Source organism: Mustela erminea, chromosome 17 (genome assembly GCF_009829155.1).
Source record: "Mustela erminea isolate mMusErm1 chromosome 17, mMusErm1.Pri, whole genome shotgun sequence".
Lineage (NCBI taxonomy): Eukaryota > Metazoa > Chordata > Mammalia > Carnivora > Mustelidae > Mustela > Mustela erminea.
The window spans coordinates 43530948-43553286 of NC_045630.1; the positions used below are offsets into that span (position 1 = coordinate 43530948).

The 22339-nt window shown below is 41.0% G+C and overlaps 1 protein-coding gene across 2 annotated transcripts in view; it reads right to left on the reverse strand.

Annotated features, from left to right (window-relative positions):
- The window catches only part of KLHL12 (kelch like family member 12), a 30953-nt gene that overhangs the window by 3035 nt on the left and 5579 nt on the right, over positions 1-22339 (reverse strand). For both annotated transcript variants that reach the window (XM_032319349.1, XM_032319350.1), the window contains exons 3-8: positions 19690-19843; positions 18157-18374; positions 12259-12408; positions 10700-10814; positions 2216-2322; positions 947-1142 (exon numbers count right to left, since the gene is read on the reverse strand). In XM_032319349.1, the coding sequence (XP_032175240.1) occupies positions 947-1142; positions 2216-2322; positions 10700-10814; positions 12259-12408; positions 18157-18374; positions 19690-19843 (940 nt within the window). The remainder of the gene's footprint in view (positions 1-946; positions 1143-2215; positions 2323-10699; positions 10815-12258; positions 12409-18156; positions 18375-19689; positions 19844-22339) is intronic.

Consider the following 22339-nt stretch of genomic DNA (forward strand, 5'->3'; position numbering starts at 1 on the left):
GGGCACCTGGGTGGCTCAGTGGGTTAAAGCCTCTGCCTTCAGCTCAGGTCATGATCTCAGGGTCCTGGAACTGAGCCCTGCATCAGACTCTCTGCTCACCAGGGAGCCTGCTTCCTCCTCTCTCTGCCTGCCTCTCTGCCTGCTTGTGATCTCTCTCTCTGTCAAATAAATAAATAAAATCTTAAAAAAAAAAAAAAAAAAAGACATCTGTAAAGATGGGGTGCCTGGGTGGCTCAGTCACTTGGGCACTTGACTCTTGATTTTGGCTCAGGTCATGATCTCAGGAGGACTGTGGGACTGGGCCCCACGTCAGGGTCTGTGCTCAGCAGGGAGTCTGCTGGAGATCCTAACCCTCTGCTCCTACCCCTACCACACCCCTGCTAGTATGTGCCCGTACTCTCTCTAAAATAATAAATCTTAAAAAAAAAAAAAAAAGGACATCTACGGGTATCTGGGCATTTCAGTTGGTTAAGTGTCTAACTTTGGTTCAGGTCATGATCTCAGGGTCCTGGGATCAAGCCCTGAGATTGTGGGGGGGGGGGGTGGTCCCTGCTCAGCAGGGAGTCTGTTTCCCCCACTGTCCCTCTCCCCACTTGTGTACTCTCTCTCTCTAATAAATAAATAAAATCTAAGGGAAAAAAAAAGGACACCTGCAAAGAATGGGGTCAGATGGAATCCTCAAAGACTGGCTCGAGTTTGCAAAAATACAACTAGGACCAATTCTCCACTCAGCACATGGAACTTGATTTACCAACTCTGTTGTCAGTGCTGAAATATCCATTAATACTGAAAAGCTTTGGTAACATTAGTATTTCCAAAAGCAAAAAGGAATATTTATCCTTACCAGTATCTTGCACATTTCACACTCCTGCCAGCTAACAGGAGAGGTAGGAACACTGATCCAGCCACAACAGAATGGAAACAATGCCCTGCACACCAAGCATACCTCCGAGGGTGGTGGCTCCAGCGAGGCCTCGTCGGACATTCATAGGGGCTACGGAATACCAGACCCCATCCTCATCTGCTGTGTAGTCGAGGCATTCCACTGAACTGAGGCGGGAACGACCATCATAGCCACCAATTACATAGATCCGGTCATGCAGGGACACGGAGGCCACATAACGTCTCTTACGAGTGATGCTCTATGGGTTTAGGAGAGAAGAGATACAGATCATTTTAGGCATGCAAGTCTTAGACTTTACTTTTTTGCCAACCTTCCTATTTTTATCTACATTCCTCTCCTTCACTTGTCACCATAAACCCTTTCTAAGACAGGGGTTCACCCTCATGTGGTCTCCACTGTCTACTGAATGAACACCCTCTTGCTTGTTACGATGCTTTTCAAGATGCAACCCTTCTGAACATTTGCCTCTTTCCAAGGTTTCAAAAAGTTTAATGTCTTCCCATTATCCAGCATCTGATTCCTTTCTAATCTACTATCTATTCCAGGGCTAAAGAACTATATATCCTTTATATCCTTCTATAAGGCAGAAAAGTATCCCCAAACTGCTGATCAAAGGGCCAGCGATCCTAAAAGTTAGGAGGATAGATTAAAAGATTTCCATGTTTTGTGGGGTACCAGGGTGGCTCAGTTGGTTGAGCTCGTCTGACTCTTGATTTCGGCTCAGGTCATAATCTCAGGGTGGTGGGATCAAGCCCCAAGTTGGGCTCCTACTTCAGTGGGGAATCTGCTTTTCTCCTCCTCCTTTTCCCTCTGCCCCCGCCCTGACTTGACTCCTCTTGCTCCCAAATAAATAAATAATCTTAAAAAAATTTTTTCCCATGTTTTCTCAGAATTATTATTGTTCATCCAGCACTAAAAAGAGACATATTGAGGGAGAAAGATAACAAAGACTTCAAGTAAACACCAGCTCAATGTAATATAATTTAACATTGAGTTCAGTTTAAGAGCGCATGATAATAGAGCATGCTGGGAGTTACACAGAGAGCTCAGGAAGGTGCCCCAATAGTGGTGGGCCAGGAAAGTTTAATTTGACACAGGGTCTTTCATAGTTCTGAAGTCTGATCTCCTACCTAAATGGTCGGTAACTACTGACAGACTGATCTAGAACCCACTATGTGAATGACGCCATTATGAAGAGCATCATGCGGTTACTAGACTTTGCTACCTGCAGGGCTGGATTAGTTAGAATCTCGAGTCAGGGACTGAGGACATTTAAACTCTTTCTCCATGACTGGTTCTCCTACTGCTTACTGGCAAAAAGCTCCACTCCTGGGTCTTGGGGTCATATTTCTCTACCACATCGATGGGAGACTGCTGACTTCCGAAGCCCCCGACCACCAGAAGCACTTCATTGGCTCCTGAGGACAGAGAGAGAAAAAGACAGGTTACTTTACCATCCCAGGGGAAATGTAAGTAGAAACAGTTGTAAGATTTTGTTTTATGTGGCACAGAGAACAATCTGAAATAGGACCTTCATCATAAGGCTGCCTAATAGGAAACTACTTCTTTCTGAGGCACTAGGTCTTGAGGACCTGGATCTCTGAAATTAAAATTTTAAGACAACATCAAAACTCCGAAGGCAAACTTGAACACGTTCCAACCTATCTAGATGACTCTGGTTGACATAATAAGTGAGGTTCTCAGTGCAGGTAGGGGACTAAAGAGGGCTTCCCTTCTCAGCCTGTAAAACTCAAAATGGGAGTTTTTGGTAAGGGGGAAAGAACATTCTCCTAATGTAGTCTCAAGAAAGTTAGAAGTTATGGTTTAAGAACCAAGTGATAGATTTTAAAACTCTCTTTCCATCAGTTTTTTCCAATTTAGCCAACTTTAAGATCATGTTCCCTGCCCATTCATCACAACTGCCAGGTAGTCCTAACAGCAGGCTTTTAAAGAGACTCTTTCCCTACTGTTTTCCCAAAGAAGGTATTCTGGTGGCCTTTATATCTTCCCCTCTTCCTTAAAGGCTTCTTGTGATATCTCCTCCTTTACCTCTTCAAAGAGCAAAATATTTCGAGAAAATCCTCTGTACATGTGCTCTCCTAGAGTTCATGGAGAGAATCAAGCATTTTGTAAATTCAATTACTAGAAGGGCACTGAGGAAACCAAAGCAATCTTATAAGTAGCTAGACTTGAAAGAGCGAATGGAGTACCTTTAAAAAACACAGATGCAGGGGCACCTGAGTAGCTCAGTGGGTTTAAGCCTCTGCCTTCGGCGGGGGTCATGATCCCAGGGTCCTGGGATCGAACCCCACATCGGGCTCTCTGCTCAGCAGGGACCCTGCTTCCCCCTTTCTCTCTGCCTGCCTTGCTGCCTACTTGTGATCTCTGTGTGATTGTCTGTCAAATAAATAAATAATTTTTTAAAAAAAAGATTTTATTTATTTATTTGACAGAGAGAAATCACAAGTAGATGGAGAGGCAGGCAGAGAGAGAGAGGGAAGCAGGCTCCCTGCTGAGCAGAGAGCCCAATGCAGAACTCGATCCCAGGACCCTGAGATCATGACCCGAGCCGAAGGCAGCGGCCTAACCCACTGAGCCACCCAGGCACCCAATAAATAAAATCTTTTTTTTTTTTTAAAGATTTTATTTATTTATTTGAGAGAGAGACAGTGAGAGAGAGCATGAGCAAGGAGGAAGAAGGTCAGAGGGAGAAGCAGACTCCCCATGGAGCTGGGAGCCCGATGCAGGACTCGATCCCGGGACTCCAGGATCATGACCTGAGCTGAAAGCAGTCATCCAACCAACTGAGCCACCCAGGCGCCCCAATAAATAAAATCTTAAAAGAAAACCAAACCACAGATGCACCCCAATGAATAATGGCTCTGATAATTATTATCAAAAGCTACTATAATCATTAAGGAAAAACAAAAATACTACTTCATAATGCTCCATAGGAAGTACACCACCATCACCAATGAAGTATTCTTGCTAAAAAAAATGAACCCAAATCTTGAAACTTACTAGTCTAACCACCAGTTTATAGGCAATTCAGGGGACAGAACATACTAAATGACACTACATGGATGCAATCAGCAAAACTGAGAATGTGGGAAATTCTACAAGTCAAACAGCTTGGTTTCTTCAACAAATAAATTGCAAGGAAATATCAAAGTAGGATGGAAAAACCAATGGATTAAAAGAGCCTAAAGAGAGGGGCACCTGGGTGGCTCAGTGGGTTAGAACCTCTGCCTTCAACTCAGGTCATGATCCCAGGGTGCTGGGATAGAGCACTGCATCGAGCCCCGCATGGGGCTCTCTGCTCAGCAGGGAGCCTGCCCTCCTTCTCTCTCTGCCTGCCTCTCTGCCTACTTGTGATCTCTGTCTGTCAAATAAGTAAATAAAATCCTTACAAAAAATAAATAAATAAAAGAGCTCAACGCAACATGTGGACCTTGTCTGGATCACAAGTGGGGCAACATAAGTGTTCAAAAACAAAACTGGGGGAATATGAACATGTCCTTGATATCTGATGAAAATAAACTGGTTGTGGGTTTTCTTTTTTTAAAGACTTTATTTATTAGAACACGGCAGGGGGAGCAACAGACAGAGGGAGAAGCAGGATCCTTGCTGAGGAGGGAGCCCAATGTGGGACTCCGACCCTGAGATCATGACGGCCAACTGTCTGACCCACCCAGGCGCCTCTGGCTGTGCATTTCCTTTGAAGAGTGAGAATGGCATTTTTTTTTAATAATTTTATATTTATTTGACAGACCAAGATCACAAGTAGGCAGAGAGTGAGGCAGAGAGAGAGAGAGAGAGAGTGAGAGAGAGAGGAGGAAGCAGGCTCCCCGCCGAGCAGACAGCCTGATGTGGGGCTCGATCCCAGGACCCTGGGATCATGACCGGAGCCGAAGGCAGAGGCTTAACACACTGAGCCACCCAGGTGCCCCAGAGAATGGCATTTTAAACACATTTTGAAAAAGCCCTTTATCTTTCAGAGATACATATCAAAGCATAATATATATGGATAGAATTATATCCTGAGATTTGCTTCTAAATTGGCCATGAGTTGCTAATTATTGAAAATGGATGATGGGTATGGGAAGTCTTTATATTATTCTGTTTCTGTGTACGTTTGAAATTTTTCCTAATAACTCACACATGAACCCTTAAGTTTAACCTCATTAAAGAGAGCATCTGTCTTGTGTACTTGCCAAATAAAATAAGTGGATCCTTTTCCAAGGTGAGCCAGTAAGCAGGTCTCAGGAGTCCGTTCCTTTTAGAAAAGCAAAGCATTTGAACAAAGGGTTCTTTCATATTATGCTTATTTGTGCATAGAATTCCTTCAAGCTGGGAGAAGCCAGAACCACAAAGTATTTGCTTCTTCCTTGGTAGCATTATTCCCCTATTTGTCCCTTTCTTTCTTTTCTTTTTTTTTTTTTTTTTTAAAGATTTTATTTATTTTTCAGAGACAGAGGGAGAGAGCGCAAGGGAGCACAGGCAGACAGAGAGGCAGGCAGAGGCAGAGGGAGAAGCAGGCTCCCTGCCGAGCAAGGAGCCTGATGTGGGACTCGATCCCAGGACCCTGGGATCATGACCTGAGCCGAAGGCAGCTGCTTAACCAACTGAGCCACCCAGGCGTCCCTATTTGTCCCTTTCTTATGGCACCTTTTCTCTCCCTTTGATTTGAACAGAGGCAATAAAGGCCATCTTTCTATCCAAACATATTTCCCCTTATAGACAAATATGATGCTAAGGACACCTGGGTGGCTCAGTTCATTAAGTGTGAGACTCTTGATTTTGGCTCAGGTCATGGTCTCAGGGTTGTGAGATCAAGCCCTTTGTCAGGCTCCATGCTGGGTGTGCAGCATGCGTAAGATTCTTTCTCTCCCTCTGCACGGCCACCCACCCCCGGCCCAAATAAGAAAACAGTAATAAAAAAATCTAAATCTTTTTAAAAATAGTGATGCTAGTGAATGATACCGGTATGGCTAAGACAATGAAAATACTCCAAAACTGAGAGGTATTTTCTATGCTTTGTACATTTAAAAAATTTCCACTGATTTTCAGCTTTAATTCCTGCTGCTTTATGTAATTACCAGAAACAAAAAATGGCAAAAACAACAACAAAAAACCTAGGGAAAAAACCATTCTTTCTTGATAATCTGATCTCACTCAGGCAGATTTTGAGGGATGGGTACATAAAAACACATAGGAAATATTCAGATCATGCTACAAAACCCAGAGAACTGACAATACTTCCTCTTATTTCAAAGTTTCTCAGTAACTATATGTCTACAGTGGAACATGGACAAAGGTGTCAGTGAGTCGCTCAGTTATTTTATGGTTCTAAATGCCTGGCACCCTAGATCATTGGTTCCAGAACTTCTTTGCCACAAAGCACTCTTTTCATTATTTTTCCAAGATAGACCTCATGTTCTAAAAGACGATCTACCAAGATGTATTAACAAACGAACTTCCCTATTACTGCGAGGGTTACATATAAGTGCCAACGTAAGTATGAGAACACCAGTGTTTTCACAATGAACAGATATAATTTTAGTCAGTTCTGATGTCTTTATTTAGTGTAGTAGCTTTGTCTAGCACAAAAGCCATTTCCTTTTAGAAAATTTGAGAGATAACTCGAGGATTAGTATATTCTCATCTTTACTTGCATACTAATCCCCCACTGGTTAAAAAGATTTAGAAATCATTTCTTGTGATTATAAAACATAAGTAAAATACATGCTCACTGGTAAAAGAACTTAGAAAATAGAGACAAGTATTATGAAAATGTTTACCTGTAATTCCACCACATGAAGACACACCAAAATTTAAGAGATTATTCCCTTCCAGCCTTGTTTTTAAATATTTACATAACATAAATGGGACCACATTTATTGTATCCTAGTTTTTAAATTTTTTTTTATGATTTTATTTTAAGTAATCTCTACATCCACAACCAATGTGTGGCTTGAACTCACAACCCTGAGATAAAAAGCTGCATGCTTCACCAACTGAGCCAGCCAGGCGACCCCCTCCAGCTGTTTATATATATATATTTTTAAAATTTTATTTATTTATATGACAGATCACAAGTAGGCAGAGAGAGAGAGAAGGAAACAGGCTCCCCACTGAGCAGAGAGCCTGATGCAGGGCTTGATCCAAGGACCCTGGGATCATGAGCTGAGCTGAAGGCAGAGGCTTTACCCCACTAAGCCACCCAAGCGCCCCTCCAGCTGTTTATATTTAATTTCCCGAAGATATTAACAAAAATATTTTAATGCATAATTTTACTATTCTTAGGCATTTCAGGTGTTTGTAATTTGGGACTATAAATAATCACATATAGTCCTGTAATAAATATGCTTGAATATGAAATCCCAGTTATTTTCTTAGGACAGAAATGGGAGGGTTGCTGGAGTGAAGAATGTGAGCTTAAAAATATCTTCTAATATACATTATAAGAGGAGCGCCTGGGTTTCTCAGTAGGTTAAGTGTCTGCCTTCTGCTCAGATCACGATCTCAGAGTCCTAGATTGGAGTCCTGAGATGGGCTCCCTGCTCAGCATGGAGTTTGCCTCTCCATCTGCCCCCACCACACCGCCCTCCCGACCTTGCTGGTACGTGTGCTTGCTCTTTCTCTCTCTCAAATAAATAAAATCTTTTAAAGAATGTATGTATATTCCAAAAATACTTTCTGAGGTTTAAACCAATTTATATTGCCACCAATAATATAAGGTTGCCAATTCATTCTACTCTCTGTAGCTAGATAGTTCTCTAATCTCTGATGCTTTGGTAGACAAAAACAAAAAATTGTTTTAATTCTTACCTTATTACTAATAAGACTCTACTAGTAATTAGGTTGAATTTCTCTCCTCATATTACTAATAAGACTCTACTAGTAATTAGGTTGAATTTCCCCCCTCATATTTAGTAGTCAATTGTACTCCCTCCTCTGTGAACTATACGTTCAAGTCTTTAGTGTTTCTCTCATGTATTTTTATTATGAGCTCTTTATATACATATATATACACATGTACATATACCTTTATAGATATATATCTTTATATATAATATATATTAGATACAAATAAATAACTCTTTGCCACGGTTGTAGCAAACCTACCTACTTTGTTTTATAATGTTGTGCATGATTTTTATTTAGTCAAATACACTGACCTGTTCCTTTGTGATTTCTTCTATTGCTTTGTGCCTAGGAAGTCTTTCTCTCCCAGGAGAACTCCCAAGTGTTTCAATGTCTTCAGACCCTAACTGGGAACAATACTTTAACAAGCTAATGTGAAACGAGCTAGTGAAAGGAATAATTAGAAGGAACCCTGTTTCTTCTCTGCCAATGAATGGCGGGGTGGGGGGGACAGGGGACTGGACTTGTTAAGTTAGATTTCTCTGTATCATGAAGAAAGTATGCCTAAAACACCTGACAAAAACAGTATGAAAAAAGCACATTAGTAAAACTGAGGCATCTTGACAGGGCCACTGCCATTACTGGGTGGTGAGGGCGGGGGGACGGAGTGTGTGTGGGCTGTGGTGTGCTGTCAGAGGACTACAGCAGACAGCCTGCAGGACTGCTAACATCACAGGGTTCAGAGACTACATTTCCACATGTATTGATTTTTAGCTCAGAAAAGGAGATGGTGACAAATTAGCAACTGCAATTTCCACTGTACCTTCTGTAAAAGAATAATGGGTAAAAGGTAACTAAGACAAAATCCCCACCCATTATCTGGCATCAATTTTTATGTAGCTGTAAATTTAATTTCCTTATGTGTATGCAGAAGAATCATTATCCTGGTAGCTGGTTTAGCAATCTCTGTGTAGAGAGATGGGTAAAAAAGACATGATGGTAGGAACAAATTTACTTTTACGGCACTGACAAGGAGATGCTAAAATAAGAATCTAGTTGGAGAGGAGCTTCAGAATTTCTTTTCTGGAACTTCTGAAAAATAACCTCACCACTCTAAGGGCATGTAGAATCATATACTAATCTCTCAAGATCTTCTCTGTATTTCTAACATTTCTACACTGAAATACATCGACGTACAGTGCTTATGCCGTTAAAAAATTATAGGAGACAAATCATCATTCTACTTAAAGCAGTAAGTAAAGCTTAATTATCAATTAACAACTTCATATATATGAGTCCACAGTTAGATAAGAGAAAAAGTAGACAAGAACAAAAGACGCCCCATAGATCATTTATAACCTATAATAGTGGAATAGGAAAGATAGGAACCGGAAGTGAGGTAATATCTGAGTACTTATTTAACCTGTCAGCTACAATGTCAGCCATCTTACATATACTATCCTATTTAACCTCCACAACAACCCACTGAATGAAGACATTAGTATCCTCATTTTAGACTTTAAAAAAAAAACATTTTATTTATTTATTTGACAGAAAGAGAGATCACAAGTAGGCAGGCAGAGATAGAAGGGGAAGCAGGCTCCCTGCTGAACAGAGAGCCTGATGCAAGGCTTGATCCCAGGACCCTGAGATCATGACCTGAGCTAAAGGCAGAGAGGCTTAACCCACTGAGCCACCCAGGCACCTCAGTATCCTCATTTTAGAGGATAAATTGGCTCAGATAAATTGATACCTTACCTAAGGTCACACAACCATCATTGATGGAGTTGTGATTTGAACCTAAGTCTCTTTGCTAAAGTAAGAGCTAATGTATATAGAACTTTATATGTGCCAAGAAGGGTCCTAAGCCTTTTAAATAAATTTACTTCATTTACTCTTCCTAACAAACTTGGAGATAAGAACTGTGATGATTCCCACTTTACAGATGAGGCAACTGAAGCACAGAGAGGAAGTCTCCTGCCAAAGTTAATATACCTAGTAAGTAGTAAGCTGGGATCTGCACCCACACAGTCTGGCTCCAGAGTCAAGGCTCTGAACGACTGCATGTCACCACCAAAACCCCTGTACTTTCCACTGTACTGCACTCCCATACTTGTACACTTCTTTTCCTTCCTCTTCTCATTCCAGAATGTGAAACTACTACATGGCGTTTGAAATAATTTCTAATCCAGAAACCTCCAAAAATAGTGAGATTAAGGGGCACCTGGGTGGCTCAGTGAATTAGGCCTCTGCCTTCGCCTCAGGTCATGATCCCAGGGTCCTGGGATCCAGCCCCGCATCAGGCTCTCTGCTCATCGGGGAGCCTGCTTCCCTTCCTCTCTCTCTCTCTGCCTCCCTCTCTGCCTACTTGTGATCTCTGTCTGTCAAATAAATAAAATCTTTAAAAAAAAAATAAGTGAAATAAAATTATACCTTTTTTTTAAAAGAAGTATTTTATTTATTTATTTCACAGAGCCGGGCGGAAAACAAGCAGCGGGAGTGGCAGGCAGAGGGAGAGGGAGAAGCAGGCTCTCCACTGAGCAGAGAGCCTGATGTGCGGCTCGATCCTAGGACCTGGGATCAGGACCTGGGCTGAAGGCAGACCCTTAAGCTAGTGAGCCACCCAGGCACCCCAATGAAATAAAATTATAACTTCTACTGTCTAATACTTGACAATTTAGAAAGTGTTGTTACATACTCTATTCCATGTAATCCTCCAAACAGTTACGTGAAATAGATAGGGAAGTATCCTTAGTTTATAGGAGAGCTCAGGGTGGTAAAGTGACTTGTCCAAGATGACACCATTACTAAAAGATTAAAAACAGGTCTGACCCAGGTCTTTGTACTTCTTACTGAATGTTTTCAACTACATCAGCCACCAAGAGGTGTTGAGAAATATCCCTTCCTCCTGCCAAGATGCTAGCTTACCTAGACGAGCCCTCGTCCTGGGTCCCTGCATCTGACTTCGCAGTTCAGGCCTCAGATGAAACTTCTTTGCTTCATCAACTAGATCCCTGCATTGCAAACTACAGCGGATGAAAGGCTGAAACACAGCAGACAGTACAGTGACCCCCAGGGGCCACATCTTTAATATACAAGTATAAATGGCACACATAGGAAGTAACTTCTTGATACAGAAAACCAGTTCCAAAAGGGCTGCTGGTAATAACTATGCAGTAGGCTTCCACAAATTAAGAGAACAATTTTTTTAATAGACAATATATTATTACATGGTTCAAAAATCAAATGACGTAAAAAGATGTATTGAAAAGTATTCTCTCTCCGCCTTAGCAGTAGGCATTAACTCTTTTTATTAGTTTGTTTGTACAGCCTTCCAGCGATTACCCAAATATGAGTAGGAAATAGCTAATAACAATCTTAAGGGAAAACTGAAAGGCCTCTGTTAATTCCTGAAATGGTAGGAAGAAGTAAATCTTGCCTGAAATAATTTCCCCAAGGTTCATAATAGCACCATCACGATGCCTGTGTCTCCTGACGGAGCTCTGTACTGGGTGGGCATCTCTCCTTTACATCCCCAGATTCACTCCACACCCTTCCCCACTCCGCTTGCTGGCTTAGAAGGCTGGCCTACATGAAGAAGGTCGTAGGGTCCCTAGGCCCTCTGGCTTCCGGCTGGGCTGAGCCAAGGAGGAGCTCAAGAAGAGCTCAGAGGGAGAAGGGGAGTGAGACCAGGCTCCCTCACTGCGGGATGAGCGGTGAATTTGGGATTTCAGTCTCCTGAGTTGGACTCAAGAGTCTGCACTATGAACCACAGTGTAAAGAACAGAGTGATGGCTATATGAGTTGTTAGAAATTATAAATATGAGAAAAAGTTTGACACGTGTGACACTAACCAGCCTGCAACTTTTCTAATGTGACCTGGAAAACTGTGTATGTAGTTAATTCCCTAAGAGGTCTGGGGCTGGGCCAGGAGGAAGAACACATTCATTGACCTGGTCTTTATTTATATGTTAAACGGCAGTATTTGCCCAAAATATGGTCTAGGTAAATCGGTGATATATATGGTAAAAATTATGAAAACCTACCACACAGTAAGAACTTGGGCCAGAAAGACACTTTTATAAATAAACACAGTATACCCCAAATTGGTACTAAAAATGCATCGAACTACTTTCACGTTGGTATCAGAAGTCAAAAATAGACTTGATAATCAAAGCATCTTTTTAAGGGCTGTTTGGAACTGGAACTAATGGAGAAGGGGACATTTATCACCTCACGTTGCTTATGTAAAACACAAAGGGACATATAAAACAAAAAAGACAAGAAAACATAAATTAAACCATAGGTTTCCATCTCCAGAAGGCTGACTTGCCAAACGACTGTCTAGAGACTAGTACCTAACGCCGCCCTCCGCGGCATTCCTAGACAGGCTAGCTAATGTAGGCTCATAAACAATTCTGAGGACACAATACTAAGTTGCAAGAGATATTCAAGGCTTTGGACCCTGTGTGTTCTGCATGCCTTACCTCAGCATCTATTACGTCTGTGATGTACCTGGGGGTCAGCAGGGGCATCCGGACGTACTGCAGCAGGTCAGGCAAGGATTCTTCTCGCTCCTTCTTGGCATGCTTCACCCAGTTGATGACAGCTTCAAAGACGGGCTCTTCAGAATCCACCTAAAAGTGTGTAATTACACAGCAGGGAACTCTGTTTTTCCAATGATCTCAGAAAGCAACCGTGCTTTCTCCTTCCTGTTCCCCATGCTCTCCCACCTTTATTTCTTCTCTTCCAGAAATTGCTAAGCACTTGGGAAAACAACACTTGTCCCACATGACTCACTAAGACCAATTAAATAGCTGCAGTCTAACTGGGTAAAAAAAAATCTGAGGGGCGCCTGGGTGGCTCAGTGGGTTAAAGCCTCTGCCTTTGGCTCAGGTCATGATCCCAGGGTCCTGGGATCGAGCCCCATGTCGGGCTCTCTGCTCAGCAAGGAGCCTGCTTCTCTCTCTCTCTCTCTCTGCCTGCCTCTCTGCCTACTTGTGATCTCTGTCTGTCAAATAAATAAATAAAATCTTAAAAAAAAAACAAAACTCTATTAGAATTCTTTAAAACAACAACAACAAAAAAAGTCTGAGATGGGGCCTAATAAACTATCAGTCACAAGTTGGCTCTTACTTCAGAAGTTTTTCCATTCCTGAATTTTTTTTCTGGTCATTTATGAAACTTTACAAGGGGAGGAGGAATCTGTTGCCCTATTCAAAAGTGGGCTTTTGTTGTTGTTGTTGTTGTTGTTTTTTAAAGTATGCTCTTTGCTCAATGTGGGGCATGAACTCACAACGCTGAGATCAAGAGATGCATGCTCTACCGACTGAAGCAGCCAGGTGCCCCCCAAAATCAGCTCTTAAGATAACTTGTGTTCAGTAAGTGTTGTCTGAGGACTTCCAGGATTGCTCCCCAACTCTTCCATCCAAGCCGATGAGGCGGGAACTTCTCTTATGTCATTATGCTATAATGCTGCAGTTTTCTAAGAAGTATCCATTAGCATCTAAACAATTCCTATTTATCAGGCACTGTGCTTGGAGATGATAAATATAATTAATCATTTGGGGAGTGTATCTGTTCTGAGGTACCTTTCAGAATGTGACAGTGCCTAGATAAAGACATCATTCTGTGAACTTTTCCCAAGAACTAAAAATAGAGAAAATGTCTCAGAATATTCATTCATTGGCTTTACTAAACACCTACTAAGTGCCAGCCACAGGGCTGGAAGCTGGTTATACACTGGTAACAAATCAGACATGAACTTTGTTTTTATGCAGGAAGAGAATGCAAAAATGAACAATCCAATTTGTCATTATATACCATGTAGGAAAAGTACAGGGGCTAAGAGACAGAATAACATGAGGTTTCCTAATTCAGACTGATGGGTCAGAAAAGGCCTCCCTGTAGAAGAAATACATTTCAATCTGATGAATGGGTAGCAGTTAGCCAGGAAGAGTGAGAGAGGACTCCAAGGCAAAGAGAAGAGCACAGCAAAACCCTCGAGCTGTACTGCCCAACACGGTAGTCACTAGCCATGTATGGCTATTTGTAGTTACATTAATTAAAATTAAGTTAAGTTAAAAACTCAGCTTCTCAGTCAACTAGCCACATTTCAAGTGCTCAGCAGCCACATGTGGCTACGGACTAGCAAACCGGACGGCACAACTATCGATCCTCTCCGTCTTCACATCACAGTCTACTGGACAGAAATGTCCTAGAGCAAAAACAGACAGACTACAGGCTGGTGTAGTAGAATGAATGAGGCAGGGGAAGAATGGTAAAAGATCAAGCTGGAGAGGTAGCCAAGGGATAGCTCAGAGAGAGAATTAGAAGACTGGAATTTGCTCTAGCAGCAATGGAAAACCACTAAAAGGTTTCAACCAAGCTTGTGATAGGATCATACTGATGTTTGCAGATTACCCTGACTACCATGGGGAGAACAGTTTAGAAGGGCCAAGAGCTGGGATACCAATTAGAGGCTCCTCTGGTACATTAGGCAAAAGGTGATGGGTGCTTTGGGGTACCTGAGTGGGGTGCCTTGGTGATGGGTGCTTTGGGGTGCCTTTGGCTTAGGTTACGATCCCCAGAGTCCTGGGATCAGGCCCTGTGTCAGACTCCCTGATCAGTGGGGAGTCTGCTTCTCCCTTTCTCTCTGCCACTTCCCCTGCTTGTGCTCTCTTTCTGTTAAATAAATGAATAAGATCTTAAAAAAAAAAAAAAAAAAGGGACAGGTGCTTAGACTATGGCAGTGGTGAGAGAAATTTATGCACCAAATCTATGGGAGGTCAAACTAACCCAGCTGCCTGATGCATTAGATACAGAGACTTGTGCAGAAGGCGGTCCACAATTAAAAGTCTTTTTTTACAGACAAGGACAAGTAATAGTTGTAAATAGCTAGTTACATGTTAGGCTCTGATATAGTCTAGGTTTAAATGAGATTTATCAATTTATAAAGTGGTTTTCCAATCCTAAGCAGATATCCTTGATCTCACTGAAGGTGGAATAAACTAGTATTGCAGAGAAACAACTAAACTGGGAGGAAAAAACCCCTGCATTAATACTTCACTACGGAGAAAAATTTCCCCATCATAAATTTTCACAGGGAACTATTTTATGTATTGGATACTGATATTTAATGATCAGAATAGCCCTATGCACAAAGCACAATTACTATCTATGGCAGAGGAAACTGAAGATTAGTGGTTAGGTTAACATGTGTCACACAGCCAAAATAAACCCCAGGATTCTAAACCCCACGTCGTTTTAACCAGTACAATATACTCTTTCCCACTGCGTTAAATACTGTCGTTTTATATAATTAAGAGGAAGTATTAGTTGGGGAGTAAAACATCTGGTTTCTCTTTCTGGCTGTTATATGGAAGAGAAAAAAATGTGCCATTTGCTGTCTTTCCAGAAAAGGAGACAGTCGCAGTTTCTGAATAAAAGTTAGTCTTTTGCTGTACCTGTTCCATTTAATTTTATTCCAAAGTTTATATAGTTCTAAAACAAATGATTGCTGTGGCTGCTTGCTGATTTGGACAATGAGAAACTAACTAGGCAACCTGCTCATAGTTTCTTGGAACAGAACAATCTGGAGCCAGATTGCCCAGATAGGAGGACTGGTTCTACCACTTAATAGCTCTCATATGATGGGTACCCTCAAAGCCTCAGTTTCTTCCTTTAAAAAGTGGAGACACTTTTGAGAACTATATTAGATAAGATATACCACTAATATGGTATATCTTATTAATGGTATATATAATATTAAGGTATATGCCGTATTATTACCAATAATACCAAGAATGGTACCGTTAAAATGAAAAGTCCAGAGTACAGGGATTTTTATCTTTTTTGTCCACAATCAGATCGCAGGCACATGGAACTGTGCTGGATACACCGCAAGTACCCAACATATATTTAATAAAGGAACCAATGGTAAATGCTGAGTTAAGTTTTAGCTCTTTTATTACTATGCGCAGTAAAATTTCAAGTCTATGGTACTCATCCTATGTACTGTATTTTCTCATGTATGGATAAATCAAGAAAAATCAAGATATTCTAGCAAGTTACCAGTTTCCCAAGTCTGAAGAATGTGCCATTTGTCTATACCTGGCATTTCAGTGCATGGACACAATGTCCTACCATAACAAGAATGAGAACAAAACCTCAGAAATATTTGGCTCAGTAACATTTGTAACAGCAGCTTCTCTGGACTAATAGACAACCATGTCGAACTGTAATATGATTCCTCTTCAGTTGGGAACAATGTCACCAAAGTGCCCTAACCAATTTTCCTTCAGAAAATTCAGTAGGGAAAGGCAAAAAGAAAAAGTAGGCTAAACTTTGATAAGAGACATTATTAATACTATTTATTATATTACATAAAAATCTTAGTTTTAATAAAATAATTATCATTGGGTTTACAAAAGTATATTATAGGATTTGGTTTTTTTTTTTTTTTTAAAAAGATTTTATTTATTTATTTGACAGACAGATCACAAGTAGGCAGAGAGGCAGGCAGAGAGTCTCTCTGGGAGAGGGAGCAGGCTCTCTGCGGAGCTCGATCCCAGGACCCTGGGATCATGACCCGAGCTGAAGGCAGAGGCTTTAACCCACTGAGCCACCCAGGCGCCCCTATTACAGGATTTCTTTAGCAAATTCCTTCCATAGCACTTACAAAATTCATCAGACTTTGATTCTTTCCAATATTAAACTGAGGTGCCACGAATTTCTGGGCTCTGTGAGGCATTTTCTGGGAGCTACTAACTAGAGAATTCGACCACTGGAAATTAATGCTTTGGGCTTCAAAGACCTCTCTAGCCCTATATTGGACTTCTCACTCCAACTGTCAGCCTAACTACAGATCTCCTGCAGTAAAAACTCGGCTAAGCTACTGACACTGTAATTTAGCATTAGGATTGACCAACATCCCTCTTGCTGGGTAAGTCACTGAACCCTTGCCTGCCCACAGGTAGTTTCCCCTCTGCTAGGTGAAAAACAACTCCTTCAGGGCTCAGTTCACATGTCCCTTCTTCCCACTCTGTCCCACTCCCAGCCCCGTCAGGCATTTATCATTCGCCTCCTGCTTATGGTCACCAACCTTTTTTCACTTCCTTTTTTTTTTTTTTTTTTTTTTTAAAGATTTATCCATTTATTTGACAGAGAGAGAGTTCACAAGTAGGCAGAGAGGCACACGGGGAGTCGGGGGGAACAGGCTCCTCACTGAGCAGAGAGCCTGATGTGAGGCTCGATCCCAGGACGCTGGGATCATGACCCAAGCTGAAGGCAGAGGCTCAACACACTGAGCTACCCAGGCGCCCCTTTTTACTTCCTTTTTGATCCACTTCCTTCTTAAAAAATTTTATTTATTTATTTTAAAAGATTTTATTTATTTATTTGAGAGAGAGAATGAGAGAGAGAGAGCTTGAGAAGAGGGAGCGTCGGAGGAAGAAACAGACTCCCCGCCAAGCAGGTAGCCCAATACTTGATCCCAGGACTCCAGGATCATGACCTGAGCTGAAGACAGTCGCATAACCAATTGAGCCACCCAGGCACCCCACTTCCTTTTTGATCCACTTCCTTTTTGATCTCATTTTAACTTAAAAGGTTTAATTCTTCTTTTTCTCTAACTTCTTCACTTTGAATAAGTTCATTACTCTCATTTATACTCTGTAAGTTTTGCCTTTTTGTCTGTTCTCTACCACTACACGGTGAACTACTGAAAACAAGAACTGTATCTCACTCACTTTGGGACCCATAGCACTGGCACGTATAGTTTATTGCGAATATCTACTGCTGTATACCAGAAAGTCTTAATAAATGTTTGTAAAATGAATGAATAGTAGAGAAGTGTTCTACAGAAATCTACTTTATTTCCAATTTCTGCTTATTCTACACTCTCTTTAATAGTGATTCTTGGGACACCTGGGTGGCTCAGATAGTTGAATGTCGGCCTTTGGCTCAGGTTGTGATCCCAGGGTCCTGGGATCAAGTCCCACATCGGACTCCCTGCTCAGGAGGGAGTCTGCTTCCCCCTCTGCCTGCTGCTCCCCCGTGTGTGCTCGTGCTCTCACTCTCGCTCTCCGTGGCAGATAAATAAAATCTTAAAAATGGTCAGTTGTAAGACATCTAGAGAAACATTAAAAAAAAAAAAAAAAAGTGACTCTTAACCATTGGGATCATGAAGGTGGCTAACTCCCTCCCATAAAAATGCAAATAAATTTGGCATATAATCTCAGGGTATTGAGTGAAACCTTTGGAACCAATACTGACAACTCGATTAAGGTGCCCTCCTACAGAAACACAGTAATTCCACCTTGTTTTTCCCAAGTTCTGTAATGGCCCAGTCTTGAAGAAACCCGAATACCAAGCCGGATTTGTACCTGAATCTCATCACATTTGATTAGCTTTTCCACCTCTCCTTGACTTAGAAGAATGAATTCTTCATGCTGTACCACTTCAGGAAAATGCTTCTGGCTAAAAACCTCAGCTGCTTGCATCAGGTCAACACAGTTGTGAGTTTCAGCAAAATCCCTGATTCCCAGGCAATTGGAGGGGTCCAACTGACTTTCTAAGAATTCACAGCAGGCTTGCTTCACACCTAGGACAAACACAGACAACGAACACTTCAGGGTACTTGACCAGGTGTGAACGGGTCTACATCCTTGGATCGAGGTATCTTCTCTACAAATCTTCTCTACAAGGTAACAGAGGAATCCTGGCTCAACACCTGATGATCAGATTAGAAATTTTATGCTTAAGGAATTCAATTTCTGTTTCATGTGCTATGTGACCCTGGCCTTCACAACTATGTCTCTGTTTTGGCTTTAAAATAAGAATAGTAAGACAAACTGTTTCTATGGACACTGGCACAATTAAAAATGCCTATAAGCTTCTTGGGAATCAAGCTTTTATAAAACCAATCACAATTTAACATAATGTACCCAATTTCTACTCTATATGCAAACTTACTGAAAGACTCCAATGAAGGAAAACTAGAAGATACTAACACCAATATTTTATTTCTCTAATTGACAAGTTCAGATCATAAATCTAACTTTACAGCTATGCAATAGTGCAAAAGCTTCATACTGTTTTCAATCATGTATTAAAAAATAAAAGTTTTCAACCATGTGTTTGAAAAAACTGAAAATCATAGAAACATCAGGGCAGATTAAGAAAGACAGACTGGGAATACGAATGTTTAATCCTGTGAAAACATTATACACTTTCATTTTTGTATGTCAATTTAAATTTCCAAAAGAGGGCGCCTGGGTGGCTCAGTGGGTTAAGCCGCTGCCTTCGGCTCAGGTCATGATCTCAGGGTCCTGGGATCGAGTCCCGCATCGGGCTCTCTGCTCGGCAGGGAGCCTGCTTCCCTCTCTCTCTCTCTCTGCCTGCCTCTCTGCCTACTTGTGTTCTCTGTCAAATAAATAAATAAAATCTTTTAAAAAAAAAAAAATAAAAAAATAAAAAAATAAAAAAAATAAATTTCCAAAAGATAGTTTACATTCAAAAATTAGAAGTACAAAAGGGTTTACCATGAATAACCCTCGGCCTCCCTATCTACCTGGCCATCTAGTTCCTTTCCATGTAGGCCATGAATAGTTAAGTTATCAGTCTCCTGTGTTTCCCTGTAGAGTTAGTGTATACATATATGTAAGAAAATGTGTCTATCATTCCCTCTTCCACTTTTTAAAAAACAGAAAAGGCGTAAATACTCTCTTTAAAAGAGCCAAATACTCACATGTGGAGAGGTTCTTTGAAATTACGATTGAAATCTGATCTTCTGTGCAACAAGCAGTAAACATGAGTGCCTACAGTCTGTCTCTGTAATTTTCAGGATTAAGTTTACACCATTAATTTTAAACATTCCCAAGGCTACCCTGGCACAACAGCAATTTTAACATCCGTACCTTTCAGCTGGAGCAGACAGGCGGCAGGGAGCAGTTCTTGCACATTCTCCACTGTCACGTGTACAGTTTCAGTGTACACAAAGTCCAACAGAATTTCCATGGTAGAAGCAGTTAAACCTTGAATATCAACATAAGGTTTTCCCTTCTCCGAAAGCTGAAGATTCAAAGGATATGAAATAATAGTGGTTATACTTCCCATGAGATGAAGGCAGAATCTCATATCCAAGAGCTTGAAGGAATGTTAACATTAATTGAATAAACAGCTTTAAAAAATTATAGTCTAATTTGTTTGATTTGTATAAAGCAAATATGGCATATATTTGTAGCTTTTCAAATTGGGGGCAGCTGTATGTAACCCAAGAGCACACAGTGAGGTGACACCTTGGAATATCAATTTTACTAGTGAATAATTTAAAACACTACTTTTGTAATAAAACAAACATAGATCTATTACAGAATAGAATGCAAGAATTCTGTGAACATACACTACTGTGCCCCTGAGCTTTCACGGTAAAACTCAAAATTTCAATGACGTTTCATGCTTGTAGAGGATCCTGTGGCTTACAGCTCCAGACCCTCCTACTACTTAGTATTGTTCTGTTTGTCCTTCTACTACACTTGGTAATGATGAAACATGCAAGTCATCTTAAGGGACCTTCTACTGTGACACTGAATGTAACTGAACTTTTGATACTTTTTCAAAATATTGGATTGAGTCTATTTTGGGATTACTGAATTGTTAGTGGCATATTTAGTCCATAACTTAAGAGTTACGAGTATCAAAAAGGACAGATAATCACAGAACACTTTGACCAAGAGTGGAATTCTTCAGTTTTACAGGACAGTAAACTACCTGGAAACTGATTACCTTATGAAAATTTTATTACATCTTAACCTTAGTTAGAAATTAAAATTATAAAACTTCCATTACAAACTAAATGACTTTATCATCTTTGATTTCTCCGTAAGCCCAAAATAATAATCAAGAAGTATTCTCGGGCGCCTGGGTGGCTCAGTGGGTTAAAGCCTCTGCCTTCAGCTTAGGTCAGACGATCCCAGAGTCCTGGGATCAAGCCCCGCATTGGGCTCTCTGCTCAGCAGGGAGCCTGCTTCCTCTTCTCTCTCTGCCTGCCTTGCTGCCTACTTGTGATCTCTGTCTGTCAAATTTAAAAAAAAAAAAAAAAAAAAGTATTCTCTACCAAAGCCAATAACAAAATCAACCCCTAACATTAAAAATGTCGTGGTCATGGGGCGCCTGGGTGGCTCAGTGGTTTGGGCTGCTGCCTTCGGCTCGGGCATGATGTCAGGGTCCTGGGATCGAGCCCCGCATCGGGCTCCCTGCTCCGCAGGAAGCCTGCTTCCCTCTCTCTCTCTCTCTCTCTCTGCCTGCCTCTCTGCCTACTTGTGATCTCTGTCTGTCAAATAAATAAATAAAATCTTTAAAAAAAAAAAAAATGTCGTGGTCATGATCCCGGGTCCAGGGATCGAGCCCTGCATCGGGCTGTCTGCTCCGCAGGGAGCCTGCTTCCTCTCCTCTCTCTTTCTGCCTGCATCTCTGCCTACTTGTGATCTCTGTCTGTCAAATAAATAAATAAAATCTTAAAAAAAAATAAAAATAAAAATAAAAATTAAAATGTCGTTAGTGGGGCACCTGGGTGGCTTAGTGGGTTAAGCCTCTGCTTTCGGCTTGGGTTGTGATCCCAGGGTCCTACAATCAAGCCCTGCATCAGGCTCTCTGCTCAGTGGGGGAGCCTGCTTTCCTCCCTCTTTCTGCCTGCTTCTCTGCCTACTTGTGATCTCTGTCAAATAAAGAAATCTTTAAAAAAAAAAGTCGTTAGTAATCATCTGGAAAAATGTTTTATTAACATTGCAAAAAGTAAAAATATTTACAAACAGAAACATATAAGTAAATCTATTCCAGAAATTTCTTATTCAACAAACCATATTCCCATCAAATGACTTAAATATGAAAACATTTTGCTATTTATTAACTCAGAACAATTTATAGTATCATTTGACATTTATATTTGCTTTACAATTTTTCCAAGTGCTCCTTATTTCCTATTATTTCACCTAATTCTCACAGCAACCAGGTAAAGACTTAGAGGTCTGGTATTATTCCCATTCAAAGCAGTTATGTGACTTAACCAAGGTATCTTAACTAGTAAGAGACAGCTAAATCTCAGGTCCTTTTGTCTCACTCAAACGATCTTTTCGTTGGACTTCATTCAAGGAGCATTTCAAGGCTGGAAGAGAACAATGAAACCATCTAGTTCAACTCCTTTATTTTAAAGATCAACCCAATGAAGTAAGATGGTTGTCAGGGTTCACAAAGCATTGATAAGACAACTGAGTCTTGGACCTAGATCTCTGGACCCTCTCCTTTGTATCAGTTACTTTCAAAAATAAAGACAAACCATCTGGCATTTTCTTGCCTAATACCAGTTTTTAAAGAAAGACTATAAAATAATCCCTGATGAGAAAAAAGAAAGAATTCTTTTATAGAACTCCATACCAATTTCAATGTGCAGAGAGAGCAAAGACAGGCTAATTTTCCTCAAGCTGACAAAGAACAGGATGTACAATATATAATTAGTAGTCAGCAGTCCTGCTCCATTAGTACCTCATGCTCAGCAGCTGCTGAGAGAAC